The sequence below is a fragment of the Schistosoma mansoni genome, chromosome 6 (assembly GCF_000237925.1).
Source record: "Schistosoma mansoni strain Puerto Rico chromosome 6, complete genome".
Classification (NCBI taxonomy): domain Eukaryota; kingdom Metazoa; phylum Platyhelminthes; class Trematoda; order Strigeidida; family Schistosomatidae; genus Schistosoma; species Schistosoma mansoni.
Genome location: NC_031500.1, coordinates 6989974 through 7008103, shown reverse-complemented (window position 1 = coordinate 7008103; position 18130 = coordinate 6989974). Strand labels below are relative to the sequence as shown.

At 35.4% G+C, this 18130-nt stretch overlaps 1 protein-coding gene across 1 annotated transcript; it reads left to right on the top strand.

Moving 5' to 3' along the window:
- Window positions 1-346: 346 nt before the first annotated feature.
- Window positions 347-13607, top strand: Smp_164360 (hypothetical protein; the record flags this gene model as incomplete). Its single annotated transcript, XM_018798118.1, has 6 exons — window positions 347-373; window positions 7294-7438; window positions 7473-7552; window positions 10027-10203; window positions 12676-12843; window positions 13536-13607. 6 exons carry the CDS (start codon window positions 347-349, stop codon window positions 13605-13607), a joined length of 669 nt encoding a protein of 222 aa, XP_018653092.1.
- Window positions 13608-18130: the final 4523 nt, after the last annotated feature.

Genomic DNA, 18130 nt, shown 5'->3' with positions numbered 1-18130 from the left:
TTATTATTATTCACAAACATCTTATGGGTACATAAGTGTTGTGAAGGAACCATTTCGGGTTTCTTCAAAAATGCAATAATACACAAGTTTCAATTATGTTAGCATTACATTTGTCATGTTTGAGAGAAGGAAGAAAAGGAAAATAAAATAATAATAAATCAGGTTCTGTGTAATTGACAAGAATTTTGAATTGGTTTTAAAGAAAGAAAGGAAAAGAAAAAATCTTATTAGCGTTCCTAAAGTCATCAGTTAAAAATCATCTCAAACTCAAGTTCGACGTTTCAAGCGTTTAGATATAAGGGATTCCTCTTTGAGATCACCAACAAACGCCGAAGGACAAAGCAGCATGATAGTCCATGGAGTGCTCGAACTGGTATGTGTTAGTCTGGACGAAGCTCTCAGACACAACGTGGTAGGATGACGTCGACTATCGTGTAACATAGACCTTTATACTACTGTGAAAATAAGCGTGTCCTGGAAACCTCGTCCTTTACACTTTCTTGATTATGAATACTTATATTTCCGTCGGTAAAATAAACCGGACAAGTGGTCTAATAAGACTTTATTGAGATCGTGGAACATGAAAGTTGGAACACGAAGTGGTCGTTTTCAAGCACAAAGTTTTCAACAATCAATATAAAGTAAAAACATATATAATACCTTCACAAATTGATAATTGAATGAATACTTGGACCATAATGTTTTGACACCACTACGGTGTTTACGGCCAACTCAAACTAAATTGTTACAACACCTTACAAGAATTCATTCTCCGCATCTGATGACTGTGAACTACAAAATTTGACCCATTCTAACTAAAGTTCTTCAGGCTCCATTAATTGATGAATGTCCCTTTCAGCTATAAAAGCAGTATTTCTGAATGGGATCGTCAATAGACAGCGGAAAAGTCAGATATTAGGTGCTCTAATGTCAGTCTACCTCGGTCAACAAAACACGGTACATGACAAATCGGTGGGCGAAAATTGTAATTATGTGACTAACTGTACATTTAGGTGACTCCACGAGAAAGGATAAAGTCAGCAGAAATTTAAAATTCGACTATTCGCCAACAGGCTATCTGATTCTGATCTAGATTTTTCACATCTCATAATCAAAAGGCAGCATACAACGTGGAACGGTCACTTGCAAACCGTCACAAACGAGATGCCTACAGAAACAGGCGATCATGGGGAGGCTTATTTTATACGCTCCATACCCACAAGAATGGTAAACGCTTGTGATAGTATCGTTTTCTAACCACACGATCTTTGAAGCTGAGCATAAAATAACTGAGAAAATTCGCACTCAACGTTTATCACGCGGAGAAAGTCAAAGGTGGTCAACACAAGAATGTTGATCGGCATGGCACGTCCTAGCCTGAAGTACTAGGTCATTCTGTGCAACTTACTCACTCCCATTTTATATCTAATGGGTTAGGTAGTCACACCATGACATATCTGCAATTTTATGATTATGTCCATTATTGTGGTAGCAAAGATGAATGTACCAATACCAAAATCTACCAATAATCAATAGACTAACAGGAAACGTCCACAAGAAGATAGAGAAGTATACCCCTCAAGCTGGCGGCCTAACTAAAAAAAATCCAGAGCGTTTAATACAGGCAGAAGCAAAGTCTTGGAGAAATTAAGAGGCTTCCATATACTACTCTAACCACAGATCTAACTTGATGTCAGTAAAATAGACCCAGTGCCAAAATGTAAAGTGGCATGATATACCTCTGGACTAAAGCAGCAGCTTAAGTGTAAGCTGACCAGCGATGTCTCTACAGGTCTATGTCTAGGCACATACCCACAAACAAGAGTCGCTGTGGTCTTCTAATACTTAGCGGTGAAGGTGTTGTCTGTCTGAGAATGGTGGAACTCACAGGTCACTTTGAAACTCAGATAAACTAGGAAATTGTAAGGGTGGATCACCCTTTTACTCTAAAACATGCTGACATCCTGGAGAAAGTCCACCTGATTCATAGGTTGGCTCTTAAGAAATCGAAATCAACAAGTCCATAAAAATTTCGAGGATTCGATTGCATCCAACACACTGTTCCGCAACAGTTCGCGGAGGTAATCAGTAAACAATTCTGTGACCTTATTGGACACTCACTTGGCACCGAAGTTACCCAGAGAACTGGATGTTCAGTATAAAGCAAATAATGTTGAATTTCAAGTCGTTATATGATCTTACCAATACTCAGATCGATAGAACGCAGAAATCTTATGCTTTTCATGGTAATTACCTTTCAGCCGTCTATGCAGTGAGCAATGAAGGACTATGTGATGCTTAAGAATATTTGAATTATTGTATAAACTAGTAATCCCAGAAATAACCCAATTTAATCAAGATGTATTAGATTATCACGAAGGAACACCACAGTTTACCAACTGAATGCTTGAAACTCGTTGATAACTACCAGGAGGGAGTGGTAAGAGCCTACATCAATCTCCATTGTATTCAAAAACGATAGTGTTTGTTAACTACGCACCATAAATCCAGAATCCGAAAACTGGCTACTTTGTGGCATCTACTCTTCACCAAACTAGTAGGAATCTCCTAGAATAAGTGAAAAGACGTGCCACAAGTTAGGTGGATGGATGAAGAGAATAACCGTTTGACGACGGTCTCCGCTACTTAGAATTTTTTCCACTATATTACGTATTGATCTAGAACAATCACAATCATATGTTTAGTTTTCTCTAAAACGACTTCCCAGGAGTAATATAGGAGAAAACTTGACCGCATATAGCGTTTCAGCATAATTTACCAACTCTACGTTTTTCTCTATTACCGACAATATACCTAGGTTCGCGACCGGAGGTATCAGTGATACACTGCTACTAAATACGAAAGCCTGTCAAGTGAAACACTCATCTATTCCGTCTAGAACCATCTGAATCAATTTGAATTTGTACCGAAGACATGTTAACTCCTAATTCATTGTCACATACTTCAAGATTAACGCAACTCAGTTCACGAATATCCACAATAAACGATAATTGATATCAAGAGCTATACAGCGATATCAGGAAGCTAACGTAAAAAATCAGTTGGTTTCTACAAGGTCATCGGCAAGGTCTTAGATACTGAGCGGTTGCCACGGTGAAAGCCGCCGCGAATTACAACTATTTTTAACTACGGTTGGTATTTTTGTCGAACTACTCAATGCTGTATACGTATGTCCTTAAGAAAGTTTTATTTAAACGCACAAATGTTTTCAAATACATGAAAATGTTTTTTTACCGTAAATTACAGGCTGTATGATATTGGATTCCATAACTGGTATCGGTAGCCATAGACTAAAAAGCATAAAATATTATTTGTTGCAATAAAGGCCATATATCAAAGACACTTTTTAACTCTCAAGCAAACTATTAGTTTCCTGCATTTCCAGTGGGTGTCATTTGAAATCTTTTATAAATTTTATTTCATTCTATAATTAACTGATTTGTATACATGGTTCAAATGGTTCAAATGGTTGAGGACGGAATAGAAGAAGCTTTCGCTTAACGGGCTTCCGTGTCTGATAGCAGTGGATCACCAATACCTCCAGGCAAGAACCTAGGTATATGAACGATAATAGAGGGGAAAAAAGAATTTGGTAAATCATAATAATATGTTATCCTTAGTCCTTAAGAATAAGTCAAGTTTTCTTCAGTCTTCAGTCTTCAGTAATAAGGATAGTAGGTTGATGAACCTGTGTTAATCCTGACAGATTTCCTTCCAGTGAAGGTCCAGCTTCTTTTTGAAAATGTTCACTGATGGTGCTGATACCACTTGTTCTGGTAAAGCGTTCCAGTCATTGACCACTCGATGAGAAAAACGGGACCCCACCTTTAATTTATTAGATCGCGGTTTCAGAACCTTCTTGCTATGACCCCGGAGATTATTAGTGCTGGAGGGAGCAAAAAGGTAAGACATATTAACACCCAGATCATAATTAAAGATACGAAATGCCAGTATAAGGTCACCTCGCGTCCTACGATAAGATAAGGGGAAAAGATTTAGACGTTTTAAACGCTCATCGTAAGGGAGTTTGGAAAGACCCTTTACTAATTTTGTCCCTACACGCTGGACACGCTCAAGCGATTTAGTATCCTTTATCAGACAAGGGCTAGCTGCTTGGATACAGTATTCTAAGTGTGGCCTTACATAGGTGGGATATAAAATTCGAAAAATATCCTCGTCAAAGCATTTAAATGCTCTGCGAAGCGACCATAGCGCGCGATAGCCTTTGGAAGCAACCGCACTGCAGTGCGTTGTAGTTTTTAAGTCGTGACTTATAATTACTCCTAAGTCTTTATGCGCATGAACGCGTGGCAGAGATGTACCATTAATGGTATAGTGGTAACTAATATCGTGCCCGATGTGCATGAACACGCTCTTCCTAGAATTAACTTCCAGGCCCCAATCATGAGCCCACCTAACTAATTCGTCTAAATCTGCTTGTAGATAACAACGATCAGTCTCATTTCTTATTGTTCTCCAGATTTTAACATCATCCGCAAACAATAACGTCGACGACTTAAGTAATAAAGGTAGTTCATTAATATACAGAAGGAAAAGTAAAGGGCTTAAGATGGTGCCTTGGGGTACACCACTTTTGACCGGTTTCCATTCGGATAGAGTTCCATTGACTCTCACTCTCTGTCTGCGGTCACATAAGAAGCTTCCTATCCATTCCTGTATAGCACCTGTTATACCAAAGCTCGAGAGCTTTTGCATAAGACCTAAGTGTGAAACCTTATCAAACGCTTTGCTAAAATCTATAAATATCACGTCGACAGACTGGCCGTTGTCTAGTGCAGCTGTCCAATCCTCTCTCGCAATGAGTAAGTTAGTCAAGCATGAATGCTTGTTACGAAACCCATGTTGCTCGGGAGTTAACAGATTGTACGAATCAATGTGGCTCAGTAGCTTAGCCCGAATTAATTTTTCAAGTAACTTAACTACTATACTGGTCAGGCTAACAGGCCGGTAGTTAGATACGATCCGTCTCTGACCATCCTTAAATATAGGACTAACTATGGCGTCTTTCCAGTCTCTAGGTAGTTGAGCCTGTGAAAGGGACATGTTGAAGAGCATCGTGAGCGGTCTTGAGATAATGTCCGCAAGCGACGACAGCAAACGTGGGTGTAACCCATCGGGGCCCGGTATCTTACAAGGTTTTAGGTTAGTTATCAAAGGAAGAACTATATCCTCTGTCACGTGTAAAGGTCCTATGGCTGGTATCTCATTGTCAACGGGACAAGTAGTTGTAACACTACACGTAGAGTAGACTTCACTGAAATAGTTAGCAAATAACTCCGCTTTCGCCAGATCAGATTCAGCCAATAAAGCTGAATTTTCGCTTAACAGTAATGAGGGGATACCATCACTACGTTTCGTCCGCCTTTTAACGTACGAAAACAGTCGCTTCGGACAGGTACGGCTATCGTATGCCAACTGTCGTTCGTAAGCCGTGCGGGATTTAGCTATGGTCTTTTTACATATATTCCGGATTTTTTTATATTCGCACTTAAATGATGCCTGACCTGTTGACAAGAATAAGTCCCAGAAGTGTTTCCTACGCTTCAACAGCTTCCGGGTTTCCTTATTAATCCATGGAGGGCAATATGATAACTTACGTGCTGACCATGGGATAAACGGTTGAGTTACGGATTCGAACGTAGACTTAAACCTATTCCATGCATCATCAATCGATCCATCAGCATCGACCGACCAGTCAATTGAGATAGCATAGTCCCTGATTGCCGGAATATTAGCTCTCCAGATATTAGGACGGGGTGGAGCTGATGCAAATTCTATACCATGTATCCGGAACTTAAAGGAAAGTACGACATGGTCACTATTCACCAGTGGGGGAAGATGTTGAATGTCAACGATATCATCACAGTGGTGTGTAGGACTCCTGGGAGGTCGCTTGGACTAGCTCAGTCGGCAGCGAATTCCAGCACTTGACAACTCTAACGGAGTAGAAGTTGTGTCTGCAGTCTGTTCTGCTATGTAGGGTCTCCAATTTCTGGGTGTTACCTCTGAGGTTAGTGTTATGACTAAGCTTAAGAAGTTGTTTAAGGGGATGACCAGAAGTATTAAGGATACTATAAGTCATAAGAAGATCACCTCTAAGACGCCTATACTCTAACGGGTAAAGGTTAAGTGATTTGAGGCGCTCTTCATAAGGTTTGAATTTGAGACCCCGAACTGATTTCGTGGCTCGACGTTGTATACGTTCCAGAGTGACCTTATCCTTTTGGAGGGAGGGAGGAAATACTATGTTTCCGTACTCTAAGTGGGGACGAATAAAACTGTTGAAGATTATGTGGAAGGTTCTACCGTCAAACTGGCCAAAAATGCGCTTCAATGTTACCAGTGCAAGGTTTGCTTGAGAGGCGTTTTTGTCACAGTTCGCATACGATTTCAGGTCGTAGGGTACCAACACTCCTAAATCTTTTTCAACTTGGGAAACTTCTAGAGGTGAGTTACCTAAGTTATAACTATAGTCTGCAACATGTCTCAGATGGACTACCTTGCACTTTGAAGTGTTGAAGGTAAGTCCGTTGTCGTCTGCCCAACTTTGAAGTCGAGTCAGATCCTCCTGCAGAACTAGTATATCATTGTGAGTACGTATCTCTCTCCAAAGTTTCACATCATCAGCAAAAAGCAATAAATCAGATGAAACTTGTTGAGGAAGATCGTTAATATAAATCAAGAAGAGAAGAGGTCCTAGTATTGAACCCTGGGGGACCCCACTAGGACATTCCATAGCCATACATAAGTAATACAGGTTACATATTTATCGAATATGAGCATAAGCCATGCAAATATTTAAGCACTCTATAGGTATCTTGTTTATGTCTTAAACTTGCTTTTCATTGCAGATTTTCATTCGAAATTTTTGAACATATCTTCAATTTTACGTGTGGAGTTAGTTGGCTTGAAAAAGAAAGGAATAATTCTAAATTCTTTTTTGTCTGCTCACGATGACGGACGAGTTAACGTCTTCACCCGAAGATGACATTTTCGTAGATAAAGGAGAACTTTTACGAGAAGAGTAATGCTTGATTCACTCTAATGCTTTAAAACTAGATACACTAACTTAAGTAATGAGATTGAAGCAATTTCCAAAGAAATATTAGACATGTAAGTTTGATTCTCTTGGAAAACGTTGACTGTTAGACAAAATGAATTATTGCTCACTGAGCATTCTATCCAAGAACAAGAAATTAAAAATGTAGTGTTTTCATTTAAAGATTTTTATTATAGGTTTATCAAAAATAGAATGAATATAACTCGTATTTGGAGAAAAAACAGTCAAAACGTTTGAGAAATTCAGTAACGTTGGAAGATTATTATTTGTTTACTGTGAATGAATTAGAGAGAGATAGAGATGAAATGTTGACTATGTTCGCTAAAAGAAAGTCTGGTGCGTCTGAATCTTTCGTTTTACTGTACTTTAGAATTACAGGATGTTCTACTACAGGAGAAAAAACTGCTGAAAAATGCCAGAGAAAAATTGGTATCAACAGCAGATATTCAAGTAAGCTTTCTAATCTTACCGTTGGTTCTATTGTTTTTGCATGCGAACCAAATCGTTTGTAGATTCATAATAGGCGAAACGTAGCTATAATTTACCCAATTATTGACAACGCAAGACGTTGCACATATATAGGTCAGCTATATTTATGATAATTTACATTAGCTCATAAAAAGACGGGATCAGTTGGATGAGAATCAAAACGTTTGTAGTAATATAAACATCACCTATAAAAAATATCCAGGTATACAAAATAAGGTTGATTTATAATGATTAAGTTTAGGTATTAAGTGATGTTTAAGTTTAAGACAATGCTGGGTCTACCTTCTTGCTTACGGTCAGTTTCAACGGCGCCATTTATAGTCTACAGCTAGATAACTTCATCATTGTGTGTCCAACTGCGAACCTAACTCAAATCAACATATAGGAAATTTATATATTGAGCCTGCGAACGCCTGATTTTTTCAACCTACTTTTAGTCCGGATAGTTCTGGTGTAGTTTTATTCTCTGAACCAGATGGTTTGGTCGTGAAGCTTCCATTGTTCTTTTGAAAAACATCAGCACAAACTTTGGGTGTAAGTGACTTGTTTGAATTTCTCTACATATTACTCACTGCTTGTCCTGTCGACCTCCATCTGGATCGGCTATTGTCGAACTCTAACCTGTCATTGTATACTTCTTTATTTGACTGTATCTCCCTTTGACTTGATTCTTGGTATTATATTTGCACATGATTTTCCTAATTGATTGATAGATTGGATCAATTTCGATGTGTTTTTTGACTGCTGATTGACCTGAGTGCCAAGCTTCTAAAGATCCCCTGGTGTTTATGGAATTCCGTCTATCCAAGATCTTAACATTTTTCCAGTCGAAATTGTCTCCACGGTTGTCCACATGCACTGATATAAGCAAGGATACGTCATGAAATGTGATCGCTAATTGATGTTCATGCAAGCGAAGAAGAAGGGAGGGACATTCATTTTGTCCGATGCAGAGTTTCATATAATTAGAATAGTTTATTTTGTAGTTGATGTTCGGTTTCTCTTCTTTTGATATTTCATCCTTCGCTCAGCATAAGATTGCTTGAAGTGGTTTTGTTGGTTTGTTTGCTACATCTATTCCCATAATCATAGTTCCAGCGGACAATAGACGTACTACAGTGATTATGGACAAAGTAGATTATATCAGGAAAGCTGAGGGTCTACTTGAGTATAAAAGAGTATATAAAGCTATGAACAGAAATCCAATCAAAATTTTAGACGACCAAATGTCAAGCACTTTAAGCAAGCTTGTCAAAGGAAGACAAATATAAAAGCAAAATAAATGTAGGATGAAATCCAATGGATCACTACTCCCTAGATTCTACAGTGGGCCAAAAATACACAAATCAATCATCCCACTTTGTTCAAATGTAGCACTACCAGGAACCCCAACATACAATTTCCCGAGAAATGTTTCGCGAATAGGAAACATTTAGCGGATTAATGCAATCACCTTAACACATCTCTCATACAATTCCTGGATAAGATTAAGGACATTCAAATCAACAACGATGAACTGATGGTATCCTTTGATATCGTGACCTTGTCCACATCAACTGAACCAATCTCAGCAAAGGGAATTTATCCCTGCTCTTCACCAATGACACTAATCTCCCAGAGTACATCAAGCTTCAAAGTCGAAGTTTACTAGAATTCATCGATTTATGATGAACAATGTATTTTCAGTTCAATAACCAAATCTACAAGGAAACGAAAAGAACATCAATGGGATCAGTAATATCAGGACTTATTTCAGAAGTAGTGATGCAGAGACTAAAAGCATCGATCTTACCAGTGATCAAACCAAAAATGTGGATTCGTTATGTGGACTACACATCATCAAAAAGGACTAGCTGAAAAACACTCATAATCTAATCAACAACATCTTTGATGACAATGTTCACGTGGGAACAGGCGCCAAACAAACTATCATTCTTGGATATACAAATCAGCAGGACCGACACAGTGAAACTGGAGACTTAAGTATATCGAAAGCCGACAGACAGGATACCTGGAAGCGAAATAAATTCTAGAGTTGTTCTTAATCGTCCGAAATGGAATTTCGTTTTACTACAGTCACTGATTTCTAATTTTGTTTGATTCTGCAAACTTTAAGAAAGTTTAAAAAGTTGTGAAAGGGTGTCTGATAATTAGGCATTGATGTTTGTCTATATTTAGTTAATCTTGTTGCTCCTAAGTAACCTTAACATCTTGGTATGCAATCCAACATATCTTATCTGTTTTGAAAACCATGTTTTTATAACCACAGATTAAGTACCAACAATAAGATACATACACATCCAGCTGAGCGCCAAAACTGATAAAACGTGCATCCTGGTTTCCATAGGTGTTTATAAATGTGAATAGAACATATTTAGAGAAATAGTTTATAAAGACGTTTTTTTCAAATGTAGTTTAATTTTGTTTCTGATTAGTTGGTTCGTCAAAAACAAGAAGCAGAAATTGAACGTTTAGAAAAAGAAACAAAAACTACCCGGAATCACCAGTCAGAAAAACTTCAGCAACTTAAAGAGATATCTAAACAGAAACGTTTGGAGTTGGAAAAGGAAGCTAAGATTATCTTGGATAATGTGACTGAAAACAGTAGAAAGGTATGTGTCTTTCTACTGTTGATCTTCCTATATCTATTTGATGAGCTGATATAAACTAGTCGATGTATTTGCTGTCTTCACTTAATTTTAAAGAACATTTCTAGATCTTTGGTGGCCTTTAGTGGAGCCATTCTAGTCACTCAGCCTCAATATTTCTGACGTTTTTGAGAAGCATATAAAGGTTGACTTATTTTGAGGACAGGTAACTAGTCATTGTGGTGACTGGAACATGTAGCCATCTTATCGCTAGATATTACAAGTATTTTAAAGTTATAGTGTGGAAAGTGAGATCGCATTTGTTCATCCCTTCTTTAGATGACCAGTAACACTTAGTGGTAATGCTTCAAAGATAAGATAATTTTAAAATACCAATATTTTCGTTCGTACTATAAAATATCTACCAATGTATATGGCGTAATAGGTCTTCGTAACGGTTATTTGTGCCTGTCTCCCTTCAGTTGTTAAGACTTTTGACTAGTTTCAGTTTCTAGAAGTTTTTGTCACACAACATTTGTTAGGTAATGAACTGTGTATCATTTATTTTTTGCCTTATATCTATGGTTTCTGATATACCTTGTCATCATTACCCAAGCAGAAATACATGGTGAGTTTTCAAGTAAAATGGATGATTTTTACTTAATTTAATAGAACTGGCAAGATTTCAGATACCTGTCTACACCCCTGTTTATAAGTAAATCCAAAGTTTCTTCACAGACCGTACTAATAACCTTCATTTTTTAAAGAACATGGGACAGCGTTTTCTCAAGAGTCCGGAAAAGAATTGACGGTAACAATATGGGGTAATAGGTAGTATGCAGGATTTGAAAGTTTCCAAAACTCATAATCTCATCATTTAATAGGCAAATATGTCATATTTTTAAACGAAGTAGTATTTACGAAGAATTTAACTTCAGGATAACGTAGATTTTAGGAAAATAGAAACATCTGTATATCATTTTGAATAATATTACGAGTATTTTCCAGTTAAACTGTCTCCGGTGGCTCCTTTAAAATTTCTTTTCACTTCTTTCTACTTCAAATAATAATATATCGACTTTCGTGTCATCAATTTTTGAGCAGTTACCACTTGTTATGACATTGGATGTCACTCACACACATGAAGCACGTGTCAGTCGAAGTTGTTACACCATTTTAACAACGAGAGAAGCGATTAACAGTATAAGGTAGTATGAATGGAAAATCATTGTTTACGTCATCTTTTTGTTGTCATTGGTAGTTAGGCATTTGTACTTTGATAAGTCTTGCTGACTTGGTTGAATACATTGTAAGAAAATGACGACTTCAAATTCCTTGATATATATTTCTGTATTTGACCAGTGGCTCGGTCTCAAATATTATTATGTAGTTGGGGTTTAGCTATTTGTTTCATCATTAAAAAACCTATTCAAACAACCAATTTGTTTTTTAGACTTATCAACAGAAGAGTAATTATAGAATCCATCACAGACATCAGATATTGTAAACTCATTTTACCAAATATATTCCCTGAAATGTTACACAAACATGGTAGATGTTGCAGGTTGTTTAAGTGTGATTATGCCATGCACTTCTTTGCCAGATACTTCTCCCTTCACTTGAAAGTACATTTTGAGAGTATTTGATGAAGTTCTAATCATCATATACTGTTTGCCCAGAGAATGTCGATCACGTCTTTCGTAATTCTTCGTTTCTCTTCACAAAGCATTAAATTAACTCATTACTGTATCCCCGGTTCTTTTTCTAGTTGTAAGTCCTCAACCATCCACATTCAACTGAATAAAACTAATTGTAAACTTCATGAACATTTTAGTGAGCACACTTTCATGCCACCTAAATACGGTTTGATTAATATGATGAGATGAAAAAGGCTTAATTAAGTCAACGTAGAAATCAATCGGCATGATATTTTAAATGTGTGTTCATTTAGTTGATTATTGATTGATGCCAATTATTACTCTATCAAAGTATAAAACTCTGGTTGGTAATCTGACTCTACAATAGAATATAAAGTGTATTGTATGCATATTTAATTTTGATTCATTTTGAAAGTCAAATAAATATTCACCACCAGTCTGCAGTTTTCACCATGCATCGTTGGATTTTGGGTCTCAGTATAAGGCATAACTCAGTTAAGCATGTCCACTAACACAAAAGTGTCAGAGATGGTAGAGGCGGCGAGTATGAGATACGAACCCACCCAGGGGAACCCCGATTGGCCAGTTAAGCACCCAGCAAATATGATAGTAATCGACGTAACCACTGATCAATATCTACTGTTATCAAAGAATATCACATTCGGATTTCCAATATATTGATCCTACTGATTATGGTTTCATGTTCTAACTTAAGTTTGTGGATTCTAAGACAGCTTGCTGATGAATGAAGAATTATTATTGAAAGTGAAATTCAAATGATTTTTTCCAATTGAAATGCTTTTTAGTTATCCTATTCGGTCTCTTTTTATTACTATAGATTTCAAACAAGCTGATTGTTGAACATGTTAATAAGATATGTAGAGAAAATGAAGAATTGTATAAAGATATCCTAAATAAATCAGAATTAATAAAAGCTATGGAAGAAGAAAAATCGAACTTGGAGAAACAAAATGAAGAAGTCAGAAATAATCAGTTGTTTGCCAAGGTGCGATTATGTTTTAGGTTTATTTTACACAACTACTATTCGATAAGAAAAGTAGTGTAAAATCTCTTGTGAGAATAAACTGATCTGACTAAGAAATTATAACAGTTTGACATATTCTTTCAGTATTTTCATAAATGAAGTTGACTACTGTACAAATTTGACGAAACTAAGGGTACTGAAGAGGACTAAAAGAAAAAGAAACGGAGTATAATTAAAAACAGTAGAAAATTGAGGGTTTTCAGGTTTTACTGAAAGGTGAAAGTGAGCAGATACTATTAGGTCTTAGAAACCTTTCTAAAGTTGTGTTTTTTTCGAGTTTCCATGGATCAGTATTTATTAACCGAGATAGACTTTCATTGGTTCCATATATCAGGCTGAATACCAGTACACTAATGAACCTCATGAATATATTCATCTGACGAGACTGGTACTTTTTGAAAACCTTTTTTAATTTGGAATGATAAATACTCCAGATAGTTTGTCACTTGATCGAACTTAATTACTTGAAAATCCACTTTTAACTTCTTCCTAAAGGACCGGAAAAATAGACTGTATAAACGCTTCACACTATTTTTCTGCGAATCAGATTTTTTGTGGTGACATGATACTATAGGAAATGCAGTTGTCTGTGTAACTTGTTTCGGACTTTGACTTGCAATTGTTTCTAATCTCTCATTTTACTTTACTTTTAGGACCTGGAGTATATTGAATATAAACGTCGTGAAGGCTTATCACAACTCAAAAGTTTATCAGCACAGAAATAACACAGCATTAAATTATCATCTATTATCAAAAGCAAATGAGCTTCTTAAAAAAATGTTGTTCTCATCATTCTATTATTATGTAATTGGTTCCCTTTACGAATTTGAATAGAGCCATAGTAACAATAGACCCAGAATACTATAAATTCATTATATTTCGTGGTTTCTCATTAGCTGCTTACAACTATGTGTATTAAAGGGTAACAATAAGGTGTGATATAGTATTTATCGTTATTATTTATCTAACTCGTTTTCTTGTATTGAACTAGCTATATTAAATCAGAAGGGGTTTTGTGGAGATTCAGTATTTTCATAGTTGAAATCGTGAGTCAATTGAAGCTAGACCACCATGGAAAACTTGGAAGTACTGGACGGCCAACTCGTCCTATTATGGGAATCCTCAGCAGTGCGCATCCACGATCCCGCACTCGCGAGATTCCAATCCATGACCTACCAGTCTCGCACCAGAGCAGTTAACCGATAGACCACTGAGCTGGTCGACATCCAACGGTATTATTGTCTAACTTCAACTGATCCACGAAGTTGAGCAACCGTACACCAGTTGTCTTCAGTGAGTTGATATCTCACAACAGACGTGGTTTGAACTTCAATTGACTCATGCTTTCAACTATAACAAATCAGTCCTTTTCTTAATTATGTCATATTTATATTCGTAATAAATTAAGATTGTTATTATTGGATCCGATGAGAATTTTAAGTATAAAATAAACAAGATGGTGTATCACATTATTCTAATACCGAAATAAAAAGGAATAGTTTTTCATGATTTTCATCATTTTGGAATATCGGTCAGAGAAGAAAACATGAAACCGTCTGTTTAACTGCTGCGATTATTGTCCGAATATGATGTTAAATGGAAGAAAAAGCTAAAAACTATTATTTCATTAAAAAAATTATTATTATTATCATAATGAGATGCTTTAAACAAACACTCGACAAGCAGACCACTTTATTGTTGTCTAGACGATCACTAAATGAATGTATTTAGTTTTATTCATATTTTTAAAAGTGTTTATAATTGTGTTAATGTTACCAAGGGAAAAATAATGTAAAAAAATCCAATTAATATTGATATTTGATTGTTTCGTATTTAATTGATTTGCATGAAACAAAAAAATAATCTTCTATAATTCATTTAGTATTGTTTGTTTGAATCTTCCCATCGATGTGTTAGGAATGCAACTGGTCAGTCTCTAATTGGCATACGTGCATACTGTGCGTATTGCCTCGATATAGCCTTAATTCACAAGCATGGTAAGCAGAGATGGGTAGTTGACGAGCCCCAAATAGGACGAAACGCGCGTCCTGGATTCCACTGCTAGCCACTACCCATCTCTGCTTAGCAATCTTCTATAATGACTGAATAAAAGTTATGTTACTGTGTGTTCATTCCTATTATTATAACTGATTATGTAAGTGCATATATATATATATATATATATATATATATATATATATATATAATCGATATATATATATATATATATAATCGATCGTAAAAGATAAAACTTTCTCAATGTGTATAAGAACTTTCTTCTAAATTAAAGCGAATAGTTTCACAGTATTTGGCGCTGAGTTCATATTTCCTTGAAAACGTTTGGACCAGATTGCCAGGTGAAACATTGGATTTACTTCAAATTCATTCGCAGAGATTTTACAAATACATATTCTTCCTATTTCATGTTTTTCAATGTGTATTTATTTTCTTAAAACTTTCTGAATAATTTACAAAGTTCAAAATAAATAAATAAAAAAGAAACATGTTAAAGTGATCAATATTCAAAAGAAAAGAACAATAAATTGTTATATCCCGTGGAGAATTATGAATGGTAACTTTGAGAACTATTTATGGACCAATATGATATGTTTATTTCTTATTGTATAATTGTTAAGTAACTTAACTATTCATATTCGTGTCCCTTTTATTATGAGCTTTATTTTGACTCACAGACTATTACTGTACGATTTACCATACTTGAGTTATCCCTAGTCCATTAATTACTGTTCCCCCTATTCACAGCTACATTTGGTCAAATCTTGTACAAATGTTGTTTCCTATTTTATGGTACGATGTGGTCAGTTTGTTTGGTGTATAAACCCAGTATGTTTGAGAATAATGATTCATACTGCACGGGCTGTTATTGGTGTTCTGGATTTAACTGACTGGGCTAGGTAGATAGCAGGACTGATAAGCGCTCAAGATTACTCATACGGCTTTTGTGTATCATTTCTCTGATCGATAATTCACTCCTCTTGTAATTGGCGGGAACCAGCACGTTCATATATATTAACAGGGCACTCAAGCAATCGATATAACATAAATAATAAATAAATGATTTCTAGGAAAATTTCTATGATGGAATACTTTTCTTTAAAGTTACATCAAGTTAAATCTCATTTAAATATAAGTGGAGTATTTGGAATTAATCATTAGTTTGAAAAGGAAAATGAAAATCATCAACATTCGTATAAGAACTAGTTAACAAAAGATATAAAGATTGAAACAGATGATAAAGTTAGAAAGAGTATCGATTATGCAAGATAGAACAATGAGAACACTGAGTTGATCTGAAAAATGTGATGTATTTGCGCTATACATTGCGAACAATTTGGTCAAACATATATTTGTGGGGGCATTTTATACGAAATTTAATAAAAGTCATTTAAATGAAGGTTCAAGTAAACAAAGTAATCAGCTATTGTGTGACGTTCCGATCAACGTAGGAAGGGGCAAACCATGTTCATCGACAAATAAGTACATAATCAACACAGCTTACAAAACGTTATACAAAAACTGTCGAGGACGAATTCCTAGATTTATAGAAGCCTTGGCTATTCGTAAATTCAAACCTCCGTTATATATATAGAAACAACTTCTCGTAAACTTGAATTTACCTTAGTAATCCTTTGGTTATTTTATGGCCAAGGTTAATGTGACAATTTCCTATTCTTTTCATACGATGTTATTTTTTCTCTCGCCTTTATTTACAACTATCAATTTGTTTACTTGAACCTTCATTTAATTGACTTTTATTAACTTTCATATAAAATGCCTTGACAAGTATATGTATGACCAGATTGTTCGAAATGTATTCAGCAAATAGGTCACATTTTTAGATCCACCTTGTCTTCCCATCGTTCTAACCAAATTATGATATTGATTTCAATACTGATGATCAGTAAAGAAATAAGTTTGATTTAAAAAAACATTGTATAGTCACTATTATCATATAAGTGTACTCTCAAATATATAACTCAGTATAATGAAACATAATGACCAAACTACCATAATTTGTATCTTTATACGTGAAAAGTATGTTACATTTGACTTATGTTACAAACTCATTCATACCGCTAAAGTTATCACGTTGTTTAACAAGCTAAATAAACAATCCATTATGGTGTGTTCATCAGTAACTAAATCTAAAAATGATTATCGAAGTTCGGGTAACAAGTCATTGTAGGTGGAATTCAGATCTGTCGCGTACGGAAGACGCAGTACTACTAACAATAGATGATTGTTACTCATGATCACGAATTGAATAATCTTGAGAAAGTGAAAGACTGGGTACAGCTTAGTGTTCTAAAAATAATGAATATATCTTAAAGTCTAAATTTCATTGGTGCTGACTAGTGGAAAAACCTATAGCTAAAAGTGACATATATTCAGTGCTCCCTGGTTCTCCCTAATGATCCAGCTGATGTTGGTCGGTGATGAAAACTTTACATTACAAAATGTAAAGGATGATAATCACTTTTATTTAAAGAATATTAAAGCAGGTTACTTTCACTCTCGAACATTTTTGACTAAATAAATTCTATCAACTACTTGAATATTTCTACTTTTCAAAATATTTTTTAGCTAATGAGCAGCTATGAAGCCATTGAAAATCAGAAAACACTGAACATATGTTTGTTCTTCTTTGGGATTCTTCAAAAATGTTCATTCACAAATCTATAAAGGATCGAATCAAGAAATGTCAGGTTTCATAAAAATTATAAAAGATTTTAATCATAGAGCACAAATATAATAGTTCATTAACTTTCTTCTCAATCCAGTCTATCAAATATTAAGAATAAAGATGGTCGATAGTTATGAGGCGTATTTACATTTTCGTTAGTACATGAATTAATTACATGCTTCTGCACAAATATTTCATGGTAATTTTCACGCTATTTTGAACTGCGACACTATCATTAGGTCTAAATGTTGCGGCCATTCATATGACATTTTACATGAAGATGCTTCTAAACGTTTTTTCTTTCTGATACTTCAAGCTTTTATTCTGCAAATTTATTATTATATATAAAGTCAATCTTCAGAACTGAGGCTTCATAACTAGTACGGATATAAGTCACTTATGTTCCTTAAAGAAAACTCTTGTCTACAGGATTTATGCTCTATGTACACTGCCTCAAAATCATTTATGTTACTGAGCATGTTAAAATGTGAACTCGAGTTATTTCAGCCTAACAGTTACATAGGATGCTCTACAAAGTGCTTG